Raw genomic sequence first — 23,697 nt, forward strand, 5'->3', positions numbered from 1 at the left:
GTCCAAATCAGTGAATACATAGAAGAAGAATGAAAAATTTTTTAATAAAGATAATCCATAAAGTAGCCTCTAAAGTGTTTGGAAAGAAAAATAAATTATTAAAAAGAAAAATATTAAAAATCTGAAACAGATGTAGAAAATGCAATAAAAGAAAAACAAGTGGCATACAAATCACTCCTTCAAAAACATACAAAGAAAACAGAAGAAATATAGCTAAAACAATAGTACAGAAATCTCACAAGACATTTGGGACAGATTTATTAATAAAATAGAAGACATACATGAAAAAGAAGATATAGCCTACAAAATATTAAGCAAATTAAACAATGAAGAAAAAGAAACAATGGATTGAACATTATAAGAATTTATGGTATGACCCAAATTTAATAACAGAAAATAATAATGAAAAAATCAGGACTGATATAGAACCAATAAAACTGGAAGAACTAAAAGAAGCAATAAAGGCATCAAAAAATAGAAAATCAACCAGATTAGATGGCATACAGAGCTTTGGAAATACGGCAGAGAATATTAACATCACAGATTCTTCAAATTAATAAATAATTGTTGGAAGAAATTTGAGGTTCCATCAGAGTGGTTAAAAGCTGAAGTTATATCTATATTTAAGAAAAGAGACAGAGATGATAGCGGAAATTACAAAGGAATAAGTTTATTAAAGACAGATTACAAAATGTACAGTAAAATCCTGAATAAAAGACTTAGAAATATTGCAAACAATCTACTCTCAAAACAAAATGGTTTCAGACATAGATCATGTATTGACAATATTTATGTGCTAAAACAAATTATTGAAAAAAAAGACGAGAATTTAATTTTGAGACTCATATAGCCTTTATAGATTACTAGAAAGCTTTGATAAAATACAAAGAGTAAAAATATGGAATATAATGAAAAAAAACAAGGATATCCATTACAATTGGTACTAGCTATAAAAAAATTTATATGAAGATACAAAAATACAGTTATAATTAGGTAATAAATTAACAGAAGAGATTGAAATAAATCATGGTGTCAGACAGGGATGTAGCTTATCTCCAGCTCTATTAAATATATATACTGATCAGACTATTAAATTATGGAAAACAAATAAAACAAGATATTCAGTTAAGCAGAAGAAGCATTATCAATACAATGCTGTATGCAGATGATCAGATTACATTAAAAAAACAATGAAGATGACCTTCAAAAATCAGTTTATGAATTAAAGAAAACAAAAGTCATGGCATTTAAAGTCAGGGATCGTGTTGGATCAAAAATAGTTATAGAAAATAAAATAATAGAACAGATGACACAGTTTATTTAGGCTGTATAATAACATATTTAAAAAATAATGAAATTTCAGAAAATCTCTGGAACAATTAAAAGAACAATGAATAAAAAAAAAAAAAATGAGAAACTCAAGTCAAATTTTACAAAGTAATGGGCACTCCATTATATGGTTCAGAAATGTGGATGGTTAAAAAGAAAGATGAGATTTTTAAGAACAATTAAAGGATGCATAAATTGGACCATATAAGAAATGAAGACATCAGAAAAGAACTAGATATTTATAAATGAAAAGATCAAGGAATACAGAGAGAAATGGAAAGAACATCTGTTTAGGATGGAAAGATATCAGCTACCAAAAGAGGTGGATAGACCCAAGAGAGGGGAGGGGGAAGAGAGACCAGTGAAGCTGGAACAGGCAAATGCCTAATCCTTGAAGAGAAGAAGATGAAAAATACTATCCACGTTTTGGAAACACAACTACCTGACAATTTTCAGCTATATAAATTGATGTAAATATATTCAATGGTTATTTTTATCCCTGAATATGGAGAAAATTCAGCATACTTCATTTTTTCAACAGTGCAGATACAGCTGACTTGTTGCAAATGCCACACTCACTCACTATTACGAACTATTTCTGTTGTCTTTGTGAGATTGCTATAGTGAAAGACAAATACCTTGGGTTATTTATTTCAACTTAACCATCATAACACAGTATAAATCCATAACACAGCTATAAAAACTTTAATAAAAGGCATACCTTTTCTTTTTTTACTAAATAGAAAAGAACATCTTTATAAAGTTCTTTTCTTTCTCTATCAGGTACCATTTTCCAAACTTCTAAATCTCCAAACATTTGATCAGCTTTCCTGTAGTGAAAATTTTAATCAAACATACATTACATCTAGGAATAGAATGATCTCATATGTGAAATAAATATACCAACACTGTATTTTATACATAAAAATACATTATTGATTACAGATAAACAAAGCCAAAAAGATTCCAGTAAGATCCTAAGAAGAATTTTAATTTAATTACTTATGAAGTTAGTGATGAAGAAAGCAGTTTATTTTAGAATTTCAAATTCAATTCCAGAGGATACTTTGAAATGCTTCCAGAGACACTTTCTTAGAACTTAGAAAGCTATGAACATGCATCCAAAATTCGTTCGCTTTCCCCAAATATTTTCACAGAAAGATATATATATAAATATGAAACTTACATTAAACACACTGCTAAGGTGCTGTCACAAAGAGATTGTTTTTTACTAGATAATATGAGAAATTCCTTATGCTAAGCAATCAAGACTAAATCACTACTGTACACCAAGATTTCTAGAACTTGTAATAATTTTTCTGTATGCAATCCAAATGGACAGAGGGTAGTCTGATGCATGTTCTACAAGTTTTTCCTACACAGACAGAAAATACATGTATCTAAAGGGAATGTGTATCTAGAATGGATTTTATTTTTTCATATTGCAAAAACAGATGCCAGCATTGAAAAAATGAAGTTCATTTCTTTCAATGTAACAACTAGAAAGATGCAAATGGAATGCTCCAGTTTCAGTTCTGATTGTCTGATGGTGGATAAGATCGAACTACCAAAGCATAGCATCCTAGGCAGAAAGAGACTTGGAATATTTACAGTTGAATCTTGATAAAATAAGTGCTCAATACAGATGAAGCAAAGAACAACAGATCGCACCATAGGAGGTAGAAGACAGGATACAAAAAGATATTCATTGCTCTTCACTACTTATTTTCCATCTAATGCATGTAGAGTAGAAATGTTAAATTTTTAATGACTGAGAGTCCCAAGACCTTTGTTTGTGTGCAACTTAGATCATTTATCTAGTCTTAGCTTTGGTTCAGGTTTATGTTTGTGGCACAAGTACTCACAAATTCTCTTCAGTACTGAATGAAAACAAACTCACTGGAAATTACTGCCTAAGAAGAAATATGGTCAGTGGCTCGCTGCAGCAGCTGTCTTTCTATAATCAAGTTCCATGAGACGAGGAATCTGTGGAAGTTACCTCAAGCTTTGTTTCAGGCTTTCATGGTTAATGTACATTCCAAATAGTTTCAAGAAAGCTAGGAACAAACTTCATGTTCAGATAGTGCAGTTGTAGCAGGTAGTATTATACATTCTGTAACATGATCCAATGCTTGGGAGAAGCTAATTGTTACAGAATGTAATTCTGCTAAGAATGAGAAGCCACATGAGTCAGCTTCATTTGTTTTCCATTTTGATATCAGTGATGGAATACATGGCTGTCCATGTAAGAGAGTGGATATCATGGGAAAATAATCACTTTCATAGATGTTATTTTCTATTTTCCCTTAAAGAGTGGGAAGAGACATGGTGAACAAATGGCTAAGTTGATAGTAGCAAATGTTTGGATATTTTGAGTAGGTATGCGGAAGAAGGTATTACTTCTGGTGTTTAGGAGAGAAAGACTTGCACACATTCATCAATTGATGAATTGATGAATGTGTGCAACAACCACTGCATCTGATGAAGTTAGTTTGTGCATTATCCCATGGAATGCTGTGGCTATTTAAATCCTCCACTGCAAATAGCAGTGATAATCAGATCAAGATCATGCTGAGATATATCTGTATTAGATGGTAGATACATGTAGTACATTGTACTGCAGGAACAGAAAATCACAACTTCCTCTTTTAGAATGGGGGGTATAAGTGCCCACAAAGATAGTGACTGCTCCAATGCAGGTTCATCCCTATCCTTTTTAAGATGAGAGATATATAGTTGTTTTAACATATGGCTTTTGCAAGTCAAAGCGCACTGGCTTATATTTTGGTAAGAAGGCCTTAATATCCTTAATGTCTCGGTAAAGAATATATGATGAATTACATTGTTAGGAAATTGTGGACAGCTAGCATATTCCTTTTTCTTCATAAAAAACTATCCAAAAGATCACAAAGTGATCTTTTGGATAGTTTTTTATCACTCCATGTCTAATCAAAACATTTGTGTAATGCTTAACTACTGCATGTCTTTCACTCATTTGACTTTCTTTTTGTCAGTCAAGTCTCTAAAGCAAGTATTGTGTAATCCCAGGATTCTCTAAGTATGTTGAATAACAGCTGTACCAAATTTGGCATGGAAATCAGCAATAAAAAGACCAAAGACATTTCATAGACATATGAAAATAGGCAGGAACATAGAAAAACTTCAGCTGCATCCTGAATGGCAAGCCTATAGAACAAGTAAAATATTTCAGCCATTTTGGCACAGTTTTTAGTGAGGATGGCAAATTAAATTTGGAAATAGACAATAGAATAAGCAAAGCTGGTATGGTTGGGAGCCAGTTGAATAAGTGTATATGGAATAAGAGAGAAATTAACCAAAATACTAAACTAGCAGTATACAAAATGGTGTTCAAACCAATTTTAAGTAATAGATCTAAGAGTTGGATTAGAAATAAAGCACTTGATCAAAGATTAGAAACACCACAGATATGAGAGGTGTGAGAAAGATTAGAGGAGTGAATAAATGGGAATCATATTAAAAATGAAGATATCAGGAAGGAACTTGACTTTGTTTGCATTGAAGAATGTTTCAGCAGGACTAATCTAAGATGGTATGAACACTTAAACAGAATATAGGAGAGGAAAGGTTAGCAAAACAGAGGCATGATTCCAAGATAGCAGAGAAAAAGACCTAGAGGAAGAGGAAGTGTCTTAGAAGAATGAAATGTTAGATATGACAATATTGGAGTGCTGACATGTAATATACTAATTTGGAGGAAAATTGTTGATAGGAGATCATTAATAGCGGTAGCCTGAATCCCCCCCCCCCTTGAGGGTACATATCAGGATATAGATGATGAAGGTTTAGTTTACTAAGAATTTTCTTTTATTCACTGATCATCAGTATATACATTTTACATAGAAATATATATATCTTAAACAATTTTCAATCACCATCGTAATTATCTACCCTTTCGTGAATCCTACGTATATTTATAGAATCCCCTTCCCCCTTTTTTTTTTTTTGTCAGTGGCTCTTCTATCTTATCAATAATAGATACCTCACATATTCTAGTATTTCGTTTGGGATCAATGAATGCCGTTCACTCATAATGCATAGAAGGATTCATGTTTTATTCAGGAAGAGATGAATTTTTACTAAGTCTGTTCTAGATAAATGGAAACATCCGTCCCCAACAGACACTATACTACAGAAGCATGTTTTATTGTATCACTAAATACAGTATAGACATACTTACAGTCTATATACTATATTTAGCAATAATATATGTAATTAGAGACAAATGGAAGGACTCATAATGAAAAACATTGGGTTTTTTTTGGATAATTATCAATGGACACTGTCCATTATTTCTTCTTCAACAGGAAAAATATCCATGATATCAAACTAGACTCCCTCTAGTGCACTATAGGAATCATGCAGAGTGGAATAATCTGAGATTCGGCAGCTGCTGAAATTGGAAAAGCCTGTATAAATAAATAAATATATATACAGGGTGTTCGGGATAAATTTGACAGTTTCGTAAGGAAAAAGAAAATCTTCTTTGTATCTATTAAATTTAATGAATTGACAAAAAAACATTACAGGCAGAGTTAATTACAATACTATCAACAAGATTTACTCAAAATAACCACCATTAGCATCGATCACAGCTTCAATTCTGCTTCGGAACCTCGAACAAGCTGATGCTACAGTCTCCCTGGGAAGGGCCGCAAAAACTGTTTTAATTTTATCCATTAACTGGGCTTTTGTATTACTGGAAGTGCGATTGGTGTCTTTTTCAACTACGCCCCATACAAAATAATCCATGGGGTTAAGGTCTGGGGAGTTTGGAGGCCAAACATTTGGACTGGTGAAGTCGTAGAAATTTTCAGACAACCATTTTTGACTATTCCCAGAGGTGTGGCAAGGGGCCGAATCCTGCTGCCATACATACGGCCTACCATTGCCTACCCTTGTTATCCAGGGCTTGACTACAGTTAGCAACTCCACGAACAAAGCCCGAATTCCAAAGCCAGGGTTCTTCAACACCTGTTCCTGCAGATTTGCGAGGAATTCTGCTGTACGAACTCAATCAGATCGTCTGCTAGGGATCTTTCTTCTTGCTACATCCTCGTAATCACCATTGCAAGTCTCTAGTTCATGCCTGATTGTTTTTACTGTATTCAGGGAGCATTGGGCAGCAGTCGTAATATCCTTATTTTGATGGCGGGCACGAATCATCATGATACAAGTTATTCTCTTCCATGATTCAGGTGGGTTCCAGCTATCCATCCTTTCTGACATCTTGTATGTGAATGAAGAAGGGTCCAAACTTTTAAATGAAGAGAAGTGTGTGTTAATACATGTAACTTACGGAAAAATATAATTAATTATAAATATGTCAAATTTATCCCGAACACCCTGTATATATATATATATGAAGTGAGCCTGTGTAGCTCAGTGGATGTGGCGTTTGTACACCACCGCGCTTGGCCGCACGAAGGAAGACTTGGTTTAGAGTCTAGTCGGCGACTAGAGGAAATTTTTCTAAGCCTTTTTTCGACCGGTTCCCGAGTTAGTCGATCTCTGGCACGGGCAAGAAGGTTTTTCCTCCCGGAAACTCGGGTTTTTCGTCCTGTAAACTCAAGAAAATCGACCGTAGAACCCACATTATTTCAGACATTAAATATATTGGGTTAGGGACCACGAGATAGCAGCACATTTGAGCCGTCTCTCTTCACTGCATGCCGCTTAATTAGTGATAGCCTTGGGCCACCTGTCTCTGATTGGGTACCAGTGGAGATTGAACTGCCCGCTCAATCTCCAAAAGTTAGATAGGGCTAAATGGCCTCGCCTACTCCCGTATACGGGAATAAAAAGGCGTTAGCTGATTTTTTTTTTTTTTTGATAAAGTGCTTAAAAGAGACTGCAATCAATTTTCAAGTTCAATCATACACTTTTTTTTTACAGTTGCTTTTTCAGCATAGGAGGGTTTACCATCAGATGTTGCAACTTTTGCAGTATACTGCTTCCTCACTCCTTATACAGGAAGCTGTGCTTGATTTTTATTTTTTGCATCCTTTTCCTATTCTTTTCATCCTTGGGAGAATGCTTAATGATCTTCCTCACAGTCTTTGTTCTTGTGATCTTAACTGTCATATCAGGCTCAGATGGCAGAGCCATGACAGGAAGTCTGAAAATGTTCCATCACACCCCTCATATAGGAGGGATGGGGTGGAACCTTGTCCCCACCCCACATCTAAGAATACTCCTTATGGTTATCATTCCTTGTTCTTTCAATTCAGAGCACGTCTCCTCATCAGGAACATCCAGAAGGCCACACTCCAATAGTATGCCTCCAGAAAAGTTTAAGTTTTGTGTGTGTGTGTGTGGGGGGGGTGACTGTGACTAGTATTTTCCTAAAAGATGTTGCACAAAAGTAGTTTTTCAGTATAGTCATTGCTCCTTCAATAAGAATGTCTCCTGAATGGAGTTTGACTGATTTTGGAGATCCTGAAAACCCTTCTGGATAAAGAAGGGTGATATTTTTCCATGAGGACGTTCTCCTGTTGAATGTAGGATTAAGAAAGATAGTGTATTTGTTTATATAGAAGAAGAAAAATTATTCAATCTCGGGAGAAAGCTGGTTCAGGCCAGAGCTCCTCTCTCTCTCTCTCTCTCTCTCTCTCACACACACACACACACACCATGGAGCCACGCATGGATGTCCATTCTACATAAGCAATGATACTACACTCGGGAATAGGATGCCAGGGTGATCCCAAACACCACATCAGCCTTGGGTGTTGTTTCTGGACCATGGGTAGGAGACTTGCTGCACCATCATTGACCCTTGCAAACAAGCCTATCAGCTGATTGATTCTTGCCTGACCATCCAGAACTTCCTATCTTACCAAAGTAGAGGCCAGGGTAGTGTGAGACTACCATTAACTCTCTTTCTGGATGTCCATGGGTCACACTGTATGGCAATTATGGCAACAAGGCATTGGATCCCAGTCCTGGTGGTCTGGATAGTAAAAATGACTCTGGAGAAGTAGAGGAAAGCATACATAAAGAAAGCATAGAAAAACAGGGAGAATGGAAAGGATCAGCACCATCAGTAGGAGATTCCCTCCATCATGAAGGTTCCTGAGATGGAGGTAAGAAACTTGTCGAAGAACAAGTTGATTTCATACCTTCAAGTTTTGTAGATCTAGAAAAAGCATATGACAAAGTGCCAAGAGAAAAGCTTTTTAAAATGCTACAATTATGTGGGATAAATAGAACACTATGCAGAACAATAGATGGTGCACATTTAGATGTTCAAATTGAAGGAAGTACTAGTTTTATTGTAAAATTAAGTGTAATATAAGGATGCATGCACACCTTATCCACTCTTGTTCATATTCTACAAAAATCAGAAAAGAAAATCAGTAATTTTCAATTCCCATCAGACAGAGTGAGAACTGAGAATGCAGTATACATATATGTTACACCACTGTCTCTACGTGACTATGCACTTGCACATATTACCCAGCACATCACCTCATATCTGTGAGTTCCAAGTTTATTGCTGATTTGAAACCAAACTTTAAAAAAGAGGTATGTAAATGTCAGTCTGATACACTTCTGATGCTACTGTTTCCACACACAATTTATTACAGGTTTAATATGAATCATTATTAAGCATGCCAATAAGACTGGCAAAGGAAGGTCACAACAATGAGGATAGGCAAGCACATAAAAAGAGGTGTGCTGTTATCAATGTGGATACAATGTTAAAAATCATTCAAAAAACTGGAGTCTGGTTTTGAGATTGTTGACACTGCACATGAATTTAAATTAAGTCAACAATAAGAATGATCTTTAACAATAAGGATAAAATTAGAGAAGCAGGTGAAAAATGTTACTCCATTCTCAGCAAAGAAAATCAGCCATTCTCAGAGTGAGAAACCACCCAAGAGTTGGAAAAATTTATGTGGACTGAAGATTTAAATCAAAAATCAATACCCGTCAACATACGAATAATAATGAACAAAGCTCTCAGTCTGTGAAATACAGGAAAAAAATCAAGCAAGCAATAAAAAGTCAAAAGAGTCAAAAAAAATAGTACCCAACTTTTACTTCAGAAATTTGCTTTTTGGAATACATCACCATTAAAATTAAGGGTTACCTGTACTTATAAAGTTTACTTGCATTCTAGATGTAATTTGAGAGGTCCTTCCAAACAAATTCAGCCACATGCCCATGTGACTGTGCTGAGAAAACAGTAAGAATTATCTTGTATTCTGGTGGGTAAGTGGACAATATGTATTAGGTCACTACCATCACCGAATACATTGGTTTTAATTCTAGTTGACTAATGGAATTAGAAAGGAAAACTATTTTAAGTTGTGAACACTGACTTTACTTTCTTTACAAGAAAGAAGACCTCACTGTTCATGTGTTTGTAGTTAAAAAAATAAGTAAATAAAATAAACCTTAGTAGAGTGATAAAGACTGTAATGTACAAAATAGAACTATGTGAAACTGAACTTCAGGACAACAATTATTACTTTCAATTGTCTTAGCACTTTTCAGTTTTAGGAGTGATGTCAATTCTGTCACAATGAAAGCAAGAAAACAGCAATTATTCTTCTTATTTATCCATTAGCACCAACATAATAAGAAAAATGTCAAGGGATGATGTACATATCAAAAACTATGTCCCATAACAAAAATAACTTTCGAAAAGTCCAAAATATTTCAGAAATTTAAGCAACTATCATTCAACTACTAAAAATATTTTAGAGCCAAAGTATATTCTTATAAGCTATGAACTAATGAAATTGAATGGTCGCAGAGCTGAAATTCAGCTCTGCGACCATTCTGTGGATAAATTAAAATTTGGTCAAATTAAAAAAAAATTAAATAAAATAACCATTTTTAACAGAAGAAATATAAGATTAATAAATCATATTTAGGGGTGCTTGAAGGTCAAAGCTGTATAACTGAGAAGAGACTTCCACATAGCCTTTAAAGGAATGCGAAGAACCGACCAGGGCTTCTGACTTGTTTTTGCCAGGGAACCAGGGTAAACAGCGAAAAAGTCAGCTACTGGAACAAATCTTAAAACACAACGCAACAGAAAATCACAACATACCGAGTTCATGATCGGTACTAACAGCATAAAAAGCCTGAATGGCAAAAACGACATAATGGGGTCATCATAATGAGGTGACTGAAACAAAAAAAGACAAAAAATGGTGAGATCTTTCTGAGCAATAAATACAAAATGTTATATTCAGGCAATGACATTCAAGGAAAAGAAGGAGTAGCCATAGTATTCAACACAAAATACGAGGCTAATCTTCTTGAATGGCAGGCAGTCTCAAGTAGAGTGATGTGGATAAATATCAGAATGGTGGATCTGGACAATGAGACTGATTTGCACCTATGGCACCACAGAAGATTCTACTAAGGTAGAAGTGGAGGAATTTTTCTGAGGCTTTAGAGAAAGCAACTGACAAAATGAAAAATGAAAAACTGGTCCTTGTTGGGGATCTAAATAGCAGAGTAGGAAATGATTGTAAGATATATAAAAATATTTTGAGGAAATTTGAAGAAAAGATAATAATAATAATGGCAAATACCTGTTGGATTTCTGCTCACGAGATGAACTGATTATTACTAACACAATGTTCCAACATAAAAATATGCACAAATTCACATGGAGAGAAGAGGCAAGGAATAAGAAAAGTCTCACTGACTATGTTATTGTTAATATGGATATTTTCTCCCTGGTGCAGGACACCAGAATGTACAGAGGATTTGAAATTGGAAGTGATCACCATTTAGTCCTGAGCAGGATAAAATTGAATTTCATATTGAAAAGAAGAATATATAAGAAAGTTTTAAAGCGAATAAAAGTTGAGCAACTCTCAGATATGAACTGTAGACTGAAATACACAAACATTATTCAAGAAAAAATGAAAGAGTTTGAGAAGAGGAACCACACCTTTTAGATTCAGTGGCAAGCCCTGAAGAAAACATTGATTGATTCAGCCAGAGAGGCATGTGGTGAGGTTGTCTGAAAGAGAAATTATATCAAATGTTCCTGGCAAATAAGTCAGCTTGTGCGCTTAGAGAAGAGAGAGAGACAAATGTAAGAAGGCTAAACACTGTGTAAAACTAGCTAAATAAAAGTCATGGGGAGACTTTAATATAAACTAAGATGAACACTCGACGTTTCGACCTTCATATCAAGGTCATCATCATCAGGAACATACACATATATACAGAGAAAAACAAGCTGCACTACACAATCTACATGGTTTGCTAAAGTTACTGACCAACCATTACAACAATTAATAACCTGACCTCTGGTGGAAAAAATAAACCCTTTACTACATCAAAGCTAGTGTCCTATTATTATCTATTAGGTTACAAAATTAAATTGGGTTGTTTATATAAATATTTATATATATATAAACAACCTGTTTATATATATATATAAATATACTTATATATATACAGGGTGTTCGGGATAAATTTGACATATTTATAATTAATTATATTTTTCCGTAAGTTACATGTATTAACACACACTTCTCTTCATTTAAAAGTTTGGACCCTTCTTCATTCATATACAAGATGTCAGAAAGGATGGATAGCTGGAACCCACCTGAATCATGGAAGAGAATAACTTGTATCATGATGATTCGTGCCCGCCATCAAAATAAGGATATTACGACTGCTGCCCAACGCTCCCTGAATACAGTAAAAACAATCAGGCATGAACTAGAGACTTGCAATGGTGACTACGAGGATGTAGCAAGAAGAAAGATCCCTAGCAGACGATCTGATTGCGTTCGTACAGCAGAATTCCTCGCAAATCTGCAGGAACAGGTGTTGAAGAACCCTGGCATTGGAATTCGGGCTTTGTTCGTGGAGTTGCTAACTGTAGTCAAGCCCTGGATAACAAGGGTAGCCAATGGTAGGCCGTATGTATGGCAGCAGGATTCAGCCCCTTGCCACACCTCTGGGAAAAGTCAAAAATGGTTGTCTGAAAATTTCTACGACTTCACCAGTCCAAATGTTTGGCCTCCAAACTCCCCAGACCTTAACCCCATGGATTATTTTGTATGGGGCGCAGTTGAAAAAGACACCAATCGCACTTCCAGTAATACAAAAGCCCAGTTAATGGATAAAATTAAAACAGTTTTTGCGGCCCTTCCCAGGGAGACTGTAGCATCAGCTTGTTCGAGGTTCCGAAGCAGAATTGAAGCTGTGATCAATGCTAATGGTGGTTATTTTGAGTAAATCTTGTTGATAGTATTGTAATTAACTCTGCCTGTAATGTTTTTTTGTCAATTCATTAAATTTAATAGATACAAAGAAGATTTTCTTTTTCCTTACGAAACTGTCAAATTTATCCCGAACACCCTGTATAATATTTATTTATATATTTTTTTATATATTTATATATGTTTAAATATATAAATATATATTTAAACATGTTATTTATATATATTTATATATATATCATCATCATCAAATTTCTGCTATGTACCCTCAAGGGGTGTACAGGATATGATAGTACTATATGAAAAAAAAAATTACATCATTATTAATTTCCTATCTACAATTTTCCTCCAAACCAGTCTGTTACTTGTCAAGACTCTAACATTATCAGATCTTATATTTCTATTGTCTAAGGCACTTTGTACCATATCAATCCACCTATATCTTGGTCTTCCTCTGAGTCGTTTTCCTGCTAACCTGGCAGAGAACACTTGTTTTGCTAATCTTTCCTCGTCCATTCTGTTTAAGTGACCATACCAACTGAGATTAGCTCTGCTAACGCATTCCTGGATGCTGACAATGTCAAGTTCTTTCCTAATATCCTCGTTTTTAATATGATATTGCCATTGATGCAGTTAAAGATCGGTACTATCAATGTAAGAAGCCTGAATGGCAAAGAAATGGAGCTAGCTGAGGAATTAGAAACGTACCAGATCGACATAATAGGGGTGACTGAAACAAAAAAGACCAAAACTGGTGAGATCTTTCTGAGCAATAAATACAAAATGTTATATTCAGGCAATGACAATCAAGGAAAAGAAGGAGTAGCCATAATATTCAACACAAAATACGAGGCTAATCTTCTTGAATGGCAGTCAGTCTCAAGTAGAGTAATGTGGGCAAATATGAGAATGGGGAACTGGACAATGAGACTTATTTGTGCCTATGGTCCCACAGAAGGTTCTACTAAGGTAGAAGTGGAGGAATATTTTGACGCTTTAGAAAAAGCAACTGACATAATGAAAAAGGAAAAGTTGATCCTTGTTGGGGATCTAAATAGCAGAGTAAAAAATGATTGTGAGACATACAAAAATATTTTGGGAAAATTTGGAGAAAAGAGCAAAGCTAATAATAATGGCAAATATCTGTTGGATTTCTGCTCAGGACATGGACTGGTTATTACTAACACCATGTTCCAATATAAAAATGTGCACAAATTCACATGGAGAGAAGAGGCTAGGAATAAGAAAAGTCTCATTGCCTATGTTATTGTTGATAGGGATGTTTTCTCCCTGGTGCAGGACACCAGAGTGTACAGGGGATTTGAAATTGGAAGTGATCACTATTTAGTCTTGAGCAGGATAAAATTGAATTTCATATTGAAAAGAATAACATGTAAGAAAGTTTTAAAGCGAATAAAAGTTGAGCAGCTCTCAGATGTGAACTGTAGACTAAAATACAGAAAGATCATTGAAAAGAAAATGAAAGAGTTTAAGAACAGGAATCAAACCTTGGAGATTCAGTGGCAAACTCTGAAGAAAACATTGATTGATTCTGCCAGAGAGGCATGTGGTGAGGTTGTGTGCAAGGATATAAAAACAGAACTCCCTGGTGGACACAGGAAGTTAAAAAGGCAGTGAAGGAAAAGAAGAAAGCATATCAAAAGTTCCTGGCAAATAAGTCAGCTTTTACTCTTACAGAATACAGAGACAAATGTAAGAAAGCCAAACATTGTGTAAAACTAGCTAAACAAAAGTCATGGGAGGACTTTGGCAAGAATATAGAAAATAAATATCAAGAAGGTGTCAAAATATTCTGGAGGTTGTTGAAGAAACTTAGGAATGGAGGAAAGAGTGCTGTAAAAGGAGTTAGAGATGATAAAGGTGACATGAAAACAGGAGAAAAAGATATCCTTGAAGTATGGAGCAATTACTTTGAAAAACTGCTAAATGAAACAAGCAGTGATGACAGCACAGTGATAAAAAAACACTGACCAGGCATGCAGTCAGGAATACATATCCATACTTGAAGTAGAAAAAGCCATCAAAGGCTTGAAATGTGGAAAGGCAGCAGGAGTAGATGATATTCGACCAGAAATGCTGAAGTATGGTGGTATAAAAGTCTTACAGTGGCTGCACTGCATAGTACAGAAAGCCTGGACAGAGGGACGAATTCCCGATGATCGGAGTAGAGCTCTAATAGTACCCATATATAAAAAGTGAAATGAAACTTAATGTGAGAATTACAGAGGTATTTCCCTACTGAGTGTTCCTGGTAAGATATATGCAAGTATATTTGAGAAACGGTTGAGAAGAATTGTGGAAGAAAAGCTGGGTGAAGAACAAGCTGGATTCAGGCCAAATAGAGGCTGTCAGGATCAGATCTTCACTTTACGACAAATAGTCGAGAAAGCATGGGAATAAAACAAAGATCTGTATTTAAGTTTTGTCGATTTGGAAAAGGTATATGACAAGATGCCGAGAGAAGCTATTCAATACACTACAGTTATATGGTGCCAACGGGACATTACATCAAGCAATACTTAGTCTTTATTTGAGTTGTAAGTCAGCAGTTAGAATTGAAGGAAGTACAGGAAGATTGTTTAATGTTAAATCTGGTGTGAGACAGGGATGTACATTATCCCCTCTGTTATTCATCTATATGGATCACATTATGAAGGAAAGTGGTATTAAACACGATATCAAAATTGGTGATGTTAATGTCAGCTCTTTGCTTTATCCGGATGATGTTATACTTCTAAATAAATCCGCCACAAGTCTGAAAGATTCTCTGACTAAATTGAATAACTGTTGTAATAGATATGGTATGAAGATCAGCAATAAAAACACAAAGACAATGAAAATAGGCAGAATCATTGAAAATGTCAACTGTGTTGTGAATGGAGAATCTGTGGAACAAGTAAAACATTTCAGCTACTTAGGCACGAAGATGGCATGAAGATGGTAAATTCAATATAGAAATAGACAACAGAATCAGCAAAGCTGGTATGGTGGAAGTCAATTGAATAAATTCATATGGAATAAGACAGAAATTAGTCAGAACACTAAATTAGCTGTATACAAGATAGTGTTCAAACCAGTTTTAACTTATGGATCTGAGAGCTGGGTCAGAAGTAAAACACTTGACCAAAGACTAGAGACCGCAGATATGAGAGTCCTGAGAAAGATTAGAGACGTGAACAAATGGCATCAATGGCAATATCATATTAAAAACGAGGATATTAGGAAAGAACTTGACATTGTCAGCATCCAGGAATGCGTTAGCAGAACTAATCTCAGTTGGTATGGTCACTTAAATAGAATTGGCGAGGAAAGATTAGCAAAAAAAGTGCTTTCTGCCAGGTTGGCAGGAAAAACAACCCAGAGGAAGACCAAGATATAGGTGGATTGATACGGTACAAAGTGCCTTAGACGATAGAAATATAAGATCTGATAATATTGGAGTCTTGACAAGTAACAGACTGATTTGGAGGAAAACTGTAGGTTGGAAGTTAGTAATGATGTAATTTTTTTCATGTAGTACTATCATATATCCTGTACACCCCTTGCGGGTACATGGCAGTAATTTGATGATGATGATATATTTAAAAAAAAAAAAAAACTGTGATTATATACATATAAATTTCAATCAATTGGTATGGAATAGTTTCCAATAAAAGCTGAAAATTGCTTAAAGTTCTAAAGTATGCTAGATATTAAGTAGGCTGAATATGTGCCATCCAAATTCTTGGAATTTTTATGCCACTATATTGTTGAGATTAGGGTGGTTAATCAGAATTTCACAAACTTCTTTAAATTTTCTTTCATACCAGGTTTTTGTATAATGTAAGGAGAGGGACTTTTCCGATCAATTTGGTGTAGGGTGTTGAGCACGTGATCTGAGAGGCTGCTTCACCAAAATTGTTATATGTAATGTCTTTTTTTTTTTTTTTTTAAACGTATAGGGATTGTACATCCAGTTCACCAATATAAGGTAAGTTACAGGTGCAGTAGATGCAATAAACTCCAGGATGTGCCAATGGGAGGAGAGGATTCTTAGAGGAGTTGAATATGTTTTTTAATTTTATAGGTGGTTTAAAAGTGGCATTATAAATTATAATGGAGGATTCTATTGATTTTTTCTGATAACCCTTTAATGTATGGGATGGCTATGATTTTACTGTAATCTATATTCTTTTTTGATGAAGTCTTTTAAAGAACTTCATAGCCATTATTTATAAATATAAACGTTATATCCATTATTTATAATCTTAAATTCTTGCTTAAGAGCTTGTTGATTAGAGCAAATTGTTATAGCTCTGTTTTTAAGGCTGTTAATGACTCCAAATTTTTGCGATGAGTGGTAATATGAGTTAGCATGTATGTATTGGTCAGTATGTGTCGGTTTGCGGTAAACCGTGAAGGATAGACTACCTGAGGAAAGACGCGTGACCAGTGTATCCAAGAACAGGAGCGAGTTCTGATTTTCAATTTCGATTTGTATGCATTCATGTTGTTTGTTTAGGTGGCTAAGGAATGTGTTTAATGTTTGTCGACTGTATAGCCAGATAACGAAAACATCGTCAATGTATCTAAGCCATACTGTAGGTTTTAGAATAAAGGAATCAAGAGCACTTTGTTCAAAAGCCTCCATATAAAAGTTATTAATTAGAGGAGGATAGTAGCAAGCCCATGGCCATACCTTCTTTTTGTAGATAAAATGTATTTTGCCACACGAAGTAGCTGGATTATAGTATGTGGACAAAGAGAGCTGTAATGTTGGGCAGAAAGTTGTTCTGTAGAAGAATTGAGTTGCTGATTAGGACATTTGTGAAGAGGTCAGAAATCTCAAAACTGACTAATAAATCATCTTTGCTGAGTGTTATGTTTTTAATTTTGTTTATAAAGTGTTGTGTGTTCTTTATATAGGAGGAGGAATGACCTACCAACTTATTGTGTGTTGATGTTAATTTCTTGGCTAGGTGATAATTAGGGCTGTCTATTCCTTCAACTATCGGCCGAAGCAGAAAGTTTTGTTTGTGTACTTTAGGAACACCATATATTCTGGGAGAACAGGCATAATGGGGTATAAGTTTTTTAACAGTGTCTGACGGCCAAGACGTGACAGACTTAAGTAATTTCTCAGTTTTTTTTATTTATTTTTTTTTCTTTTCTATTTTTTTTTTTTTAATATATATATATATATATAAACATGTTGCTCTCCAGCCCAATTTAATTTTGTAACCTAATAGACAATAATAATAATAATAGGACTCTAGCTTTGATGTAGTAAAGGTTTTTTTTTTCAAGGTCAGGTTAATAATTGTTATAATGATTGGTCAGTAACTTTAGCAAACTATGTAAATTGTGTAGTGCAGCTTGTTTCTCTGTATATATGTGTGTGCTCCAGATGATGACCTTGATATGAAGGATGAAACGGCGAGTGTTCATTTTGGTTTATATTAAATTAAAGTTTTGCTCTAACACAGTAATTGTCTCCCTAATTTTCCATAATGTATTCTGATCACCGTGTAAGCATGAAAGAAAAGATCTGATAATGTTGGAGTCTTGACAGGTAACAGACTGATTTGGAGGAAGATTGTAGATAGGAAGTTAGTAATGATATAAATTTTTCATGTAGTAGTAGTATCTTATCCTGTACACCCCCTTGAGGGTACATATCCGGAATTTGATGATGATGATAAATCATATTTAATAAAATTAAGAAATTTAATCAATAGTTAGTTGGCAACATCTGATGTGACGTTAAGGTTGGAAGACATAAGACTTCTGCTATATGCAATTTAAGTGGATTGTATGCATTAAAAATTAGCCTTTATTATTTTACACTTGTTTTTATAATAGCATCTCAAGACCAAGAACCCTCTCTCCCAGGGTGATGACACCAATTTTGTGCATAAAAGTATTAATATCATAAGGAAAATTATTTAGAAATTCTCTAAAGTCTTTACAGTAGTTAAATTACAGTGGCTTAATCTCGTTACTTATAACAAACATACCTCTCATAAACTTAAAAATATGCTATTCAGATATAATGATGAAAAGTATCCAGCTGTGAAGAGCATGTCATTTTTAATAACAATAGATTGTGCTGGCAAAAAAACTGATGATTGACAAGTAAAAGTTTATGTTTGAGAGACTTCTGAAAGAATCTATTTTAACTATAATGAATATGGCTAATATAAGCTGTAATGGGCTTAGCAAATATTAAAAGGATACCAACATCCAATTTTAAATCAACAGAAACAAAAGGAAACAAAATTTTGGTGGTAAGAAAAAGAGACCAGTTTTAAATTACAAGAATGTCAAATTATTCAATAACAAAATAACTTTTCCTCTTTAATGAGAATAACAATTAATAATAATTTACTTGTATCGTGTGGTAGAAAACATTTTATCACTGTTCTGCAGAAAATGCTCTAAATCCTCTTTTGCTTTTTTAATTTTTAAACGTTGCTCTTCCTGAAAAAAAAAATAAATAAATAAAAATAAATAAAATAAAATATTCGTTCAAAAGGGAATTTATGTATAATGAATATAACATATAACATTATATATATATTGTATTTATAACAAATTATATATATATATATATATATATATATATATATATATATAATACACACTAGTCAGTTATATATTGACCCTCTTTATCAATGACCTCTTGCCATCTGTCCACCAACTTCATTATGCTGTGTTCATAAAACTCCAGAGGTTTACTGGCAAAAAAACTGATCCAGGTGTCTTTTGACAGCCTCCTCATTAGTGAAGGTTTTCCCATTCAGAGAATTCTGCAATGATTGGAATAAGTGGTAATCGGAAGGTGCCAGGTCCGGTGAATACGGAGGATGCTGCAAAACATCCTGGGCAAGACGTAACAATTTATTCCGGGTTGTTAACGATGTATGGGGAGGGTCTGGTGTTGTTGTGGTGAAAAACAACTCCTTTCTGATTTGCAAATTCAGGACATTCTGTGCTAACTGCATGGGCCAGTCGCGTTAACTGTGAGCAATAGACAGTTGAATCAATCGTTCTACCTGATGGTAACACCTCGTAGTGGACAACATCTTCATAATCCCACCACACAGAGAGCATGATCTTCTTTGGGTGCAATCCCGCTTTCGAGGTTGTTTGCGGCGGTTCGCTCTTGTGCCCCCATGATCTTTTACATACTACGTTATCATACACAACCCATTTTTCATTTCCCGTAATCATCCGCTTCAAAAATGGGTCATTTTCTTGGTGATGTCGCAACGAATCACAGAGATGGATATGCGAGCAGTCATACTGGCCTCAGTCAATTCATGTGGCACCCAAACATTGAGTTTTGAAGCATATCCCAGTTTGTGCAAATAGTTTTCAATGCTTGTATGGAATATGTTCAGTACTGCAGCAATCTCCCACACTGTTTGTGATGGATTTCTGTCGACGATATCCTTCACAACACTCAAATCAACCCGGTCAGGCGACCAGCGCGAGGCACATCACTGACATCGAAATCTCCAGAACGGAATTTGGCAAACCACTTTTGGCATGCACATTCTGTTAAGGCACTAGCCCCATATGTGCTCCATTTTTTTTTATGGGCCTCCACAGCTCGTTTCCCTTTTTTGAAATAAAAAAGCAAAATATGCCAGTAATGTATGTTATTTCCTTTCATTTCTAAAAATATGTTACACACACGCACACACACACGTAACTGAAGTAGGCCAAATGAAAATTTACTGAAAGGTTATATGAAATGTCGTCTTTCAACTGCGCAATAGCGTCAGGCGAAGCAGCGTAAACTTGTACTAACGCATAAACCGAATGAACTTATTTGCCAACCCAATATATATAATTAGCTCAGACATTCTAAAAGCAGAGAAGAAACAAAATTCAAATAATTTATTACCAAGATCTTCATAAATTAATTCATAAATTAATTGGTCAGAACACTTTCTTGTACACTGCTAATTTAGTGTTTTAGCTAATTTCTCTTATTTGATATAAATTTATGCAAATGGCTCCCTCTTCCCCAATATACCCAGATCTGTTTATTCTGCTATTTTCCTTCTTAATTTACAAACTTCCCTAAAAATTGTTGTAAATAACTGAAACAGTTCCTTGTTCTAAACATTCTTCACTGAGAATGCAGCTGACATTTTCCAACCAATTTTCAGTTTTTCTCTTTTTATTGTTGATTTCATGATAAATCTGTTACATCAGTTATTCAATTAAGTTAAAGAGTCCTGATTACTTGTACTTGACTTGTTAAGGAGCATGACATCATTTGTAGAAATCAAAAAGCTATGTTGAATTTCTCTAATTCTGTTATCTGGTTTAACATCACCTTTCCCTCATAATGTGATCCTTCATAATCAGAATGGAGATGACATGTGCCTTGTGTTACATGATTTCACATCAAATCACTCTGCAGTAACTTCTTCAATTCAAAATGCTGACTTGCAAATGTAAATACGAAGTACATATGTGTGTGTTATGATCCATTGAGTCGTTTCCGACTCCTGGCGACTTCACGAACATACACTCTCCATTCCGATCTGTCCCTGACCATGTCTTTCAGAACCTCCAAGCGTACTCCAGTTGCTTCTTTAACTCCACCCACCCATCTAATTCTTGGTCTTCCTCTTCTCCTGCTTCCATCAACTTTAGCAGGCATCATCTTCTCCAGACTGTCATTTGCTCGCATAATATATCCGAAGCATGACAATTTTTGCTTGATGATAATAGCTTCAAGGGAACAATCTGGCTTTATTCTGTCTATCACTGATTTATTGGTTTGCTTTGCAGTCCATGGTATTCTTAGTAAGCATCTTCAAACCCATAATTCAAATACATCTATCTTCCTTCTTTCACTCTTTCTCAGGGTCCAACTTTCACATCCATACAGCACCACAGGGAATGCCATTGTTTTCACGATTCTGATTTTTGTTGTGAGGCTAGTATCTTTATCTTTAAAGATCTTGTTTAAATTTGTCATTGCTTTTTTACCGAGTAATAATCTTCTTCTAACTTCTTTGGTACAATAACTATCTTTATCAATTCAGGATCCTAGGAACACAAAATTGTTAATTGCTTCCATTTTCTTCTCATCTACTTCAAAATCATTAGGTTCACATGTTGCCATAACTTTTGTCTTTTTGTGGTTAAGTTTAAGACCATATTTAGCACTTTCTTCTTTAACTTTCATAATGCGTTCCTTCAAATCTTCTTTGCATTCTGCTAGCAAGGTGGTATCATCTGCATACCTCAAATTATTAATATTTTTTCCACTAATTTTAATTCCAACTGAGGACTCCTCCAGCCCTTCCATTCTTAAAATGTATTTGCTGTACAAGTTAAACAGGTATGGAGATAAAATACATCCTTGTCGCACCTTTACCTATTGTGAAATACTCAGTTTCTCCAAGATCTGTTCGGACAGTAGCTTCTTGTTCATAATAAAGATTCCTTAGAAGGATAATGAAATGCTCTGGGACTCCCATTGTTCTTAACACATTCCAGTTTCACATGATCTACAGAGTCAAAAGCCTTGCTATAGTCAAGGAAACAAAAGCAGACATTCTTGTGATATTTCTGTGCTCTTTCTATTATCCATCTTACATTGGCGATTGATCTCTTGTTCCTCTGCCTTTTCGAAATCCTGCCTATTCATCTGGCATTTCTCTCTTCATGAATGGTTCCAGTCTTTTCTGAATGATCTTAAGTAAGACTTTACTTGCATGAGAAATCAATGCTATAGTTCTGTAATCTCTTGCATCGCCTTTCCTCAATAAAGGTGTATAAACTGATTTTTTCCATTCCCTAGGCCATGTAGTTGTGATCCAAATTTGCTGACATAGAGCTGTTAAAATTTTAACTGCCTCTTCTCTCAGGGCTTTGAGTAGCTCAATGGGTATTCCATCTCCTCCTGGTGCTTTCTTTCTGGATATCTGTTGCAGTGCCCACCTCACTATGCATAATGTCCCATTCACCAATATAAATGTGGGCTTTATCTTTTCTCTTGGCACCATGTCATAAGACTTTTCCAGATCTTCAAAACTTAAATATACACAACTGTTATATTTCCATGATTTTTAACTATCTGTTAAAATATAAGTGAAGATCTGATCCTGGACAAATCAGGGATTATGGCCTGAACTCAGGAGGTTTTTCCATAAGTTAATTTCCAATTTTTCTTAGCCTCTTCTCAAGTATGTATGCATAAATCTTGCCTGGAAGTAAGGAAATTCCTCTGTAATTCTTATCTCATCTTTCCTTTCATTTTAGGCTCAATGGCCTGTCACTGCAAAGTAACTTATTAACCTGCTTATTGCTTATGACAGGATAGTTAATTGGTTAATTCATATCTGCTATGTCTGTAAACTGCATATGTTCTTCTGACTGATTTGCCTACTTTGGTGGATGAAAAACTCTGCTATGTGCCTTCTTCGAGTCCACCTAAGAGTTCATTTTTATATCCCTGGAAACAATCCAACTGCATGCTTCCTTTTTCTGAGTTGATTAGTCATTTTTTTCTTCAGAGTATACCACTGAGATTTCATGTTTGCATCTTATTTTCAAATTATTATTTTTTTCCAGAATATTATTTATATAACTGAGTCTACAGTTTGCCTCTAAAGCACTCAACTTTGATTCTTTTTAAAAATGTTTGTATATATTTTTACTTTCAACAAACCACTGATAAGCTGGTAAGCACAACATATAGCCTTTCTCAGCTAAGCCAACCCAATCTTCCGTGGTGTGACCTGGTTTTACAAACAGAGAGTAATGCTACCATAAATGCTTATCTTTGCTAGTTAAAGGTAATGGCAAGATCCTCAGGTAGTAGATGACATCACCTGCTGAAACACCTCTGTGTTGCATATCAGAAGCATGAAGTGACTTCTGCAAAGTTTGGTTCTCACAGAAAATTTCCTGGTTTTTGTATTCCTCCCTGTTACTTGTTATATGTAGAGTGACAGATTTACACAGTAGGAACCCCAAACTGCCTCCATTCAAGGATACAGCAGTAAAATGGTTCAAAAGGCTAGCCAAAAGTATCTTAGGAACAATACATCTCTACACTACTGCAAAAAATATACCGAGTTAATTAATT

General features: G+C 34.9%; 1 protein-coding gene across 5 annotated transcripts in view; it reads right to left on the reverse strand.

Annotated features, from left to right (window-relative positions):
• Prp40 (pre-mRNA processing factor 40) overlaps positions 1 to 23,697 on the reverse strand; it is a 406,566-nt gene that overhangs the window by 265,343 nt on the left and 117,526 nt on the right. For all 5 annotated transcript variants that reach the window (XR_016548451.1, XM_090394274.1, XM_090394270.1 and 2 more), the window contains exons 11-12: positions 18,967 to 19,058; positions 2,051 to 2,159 (exon numbers count right to left, since the gene is read on the reverse strand). Coding sequence is in view for 4 of the 5 variants with exons in the window: in XM_090394274.1 (XP_090250400.1) it covers positions 2,051 to 2,159; positions 18,967 to 19,058 (201 nt within the window). In the remaining variant the exon portion in view is untranslated. The remainder of the gene's footprint in view (positions 1 to 2,050; positions 2,160 to 18,966; positions 19,059 to 23,697) is intronic.

The sequence above is a fragment of the Typopeltis vanoorti genome, chromosome 6 (genome assembly GCF_054136105.1).
Source record: "Typopeltis vanoorti isolate ZY-2024b chromosome 6, IOZ_Tvanoo_1.0, whole genome shotgun sequence".
Lineage (NCBI taxonomy): Eukaryota > Metazoa > Arthropoda > Arachnida > Uropygi > Thelyphonidae > Typopeltis > Typopeltis vanoorti.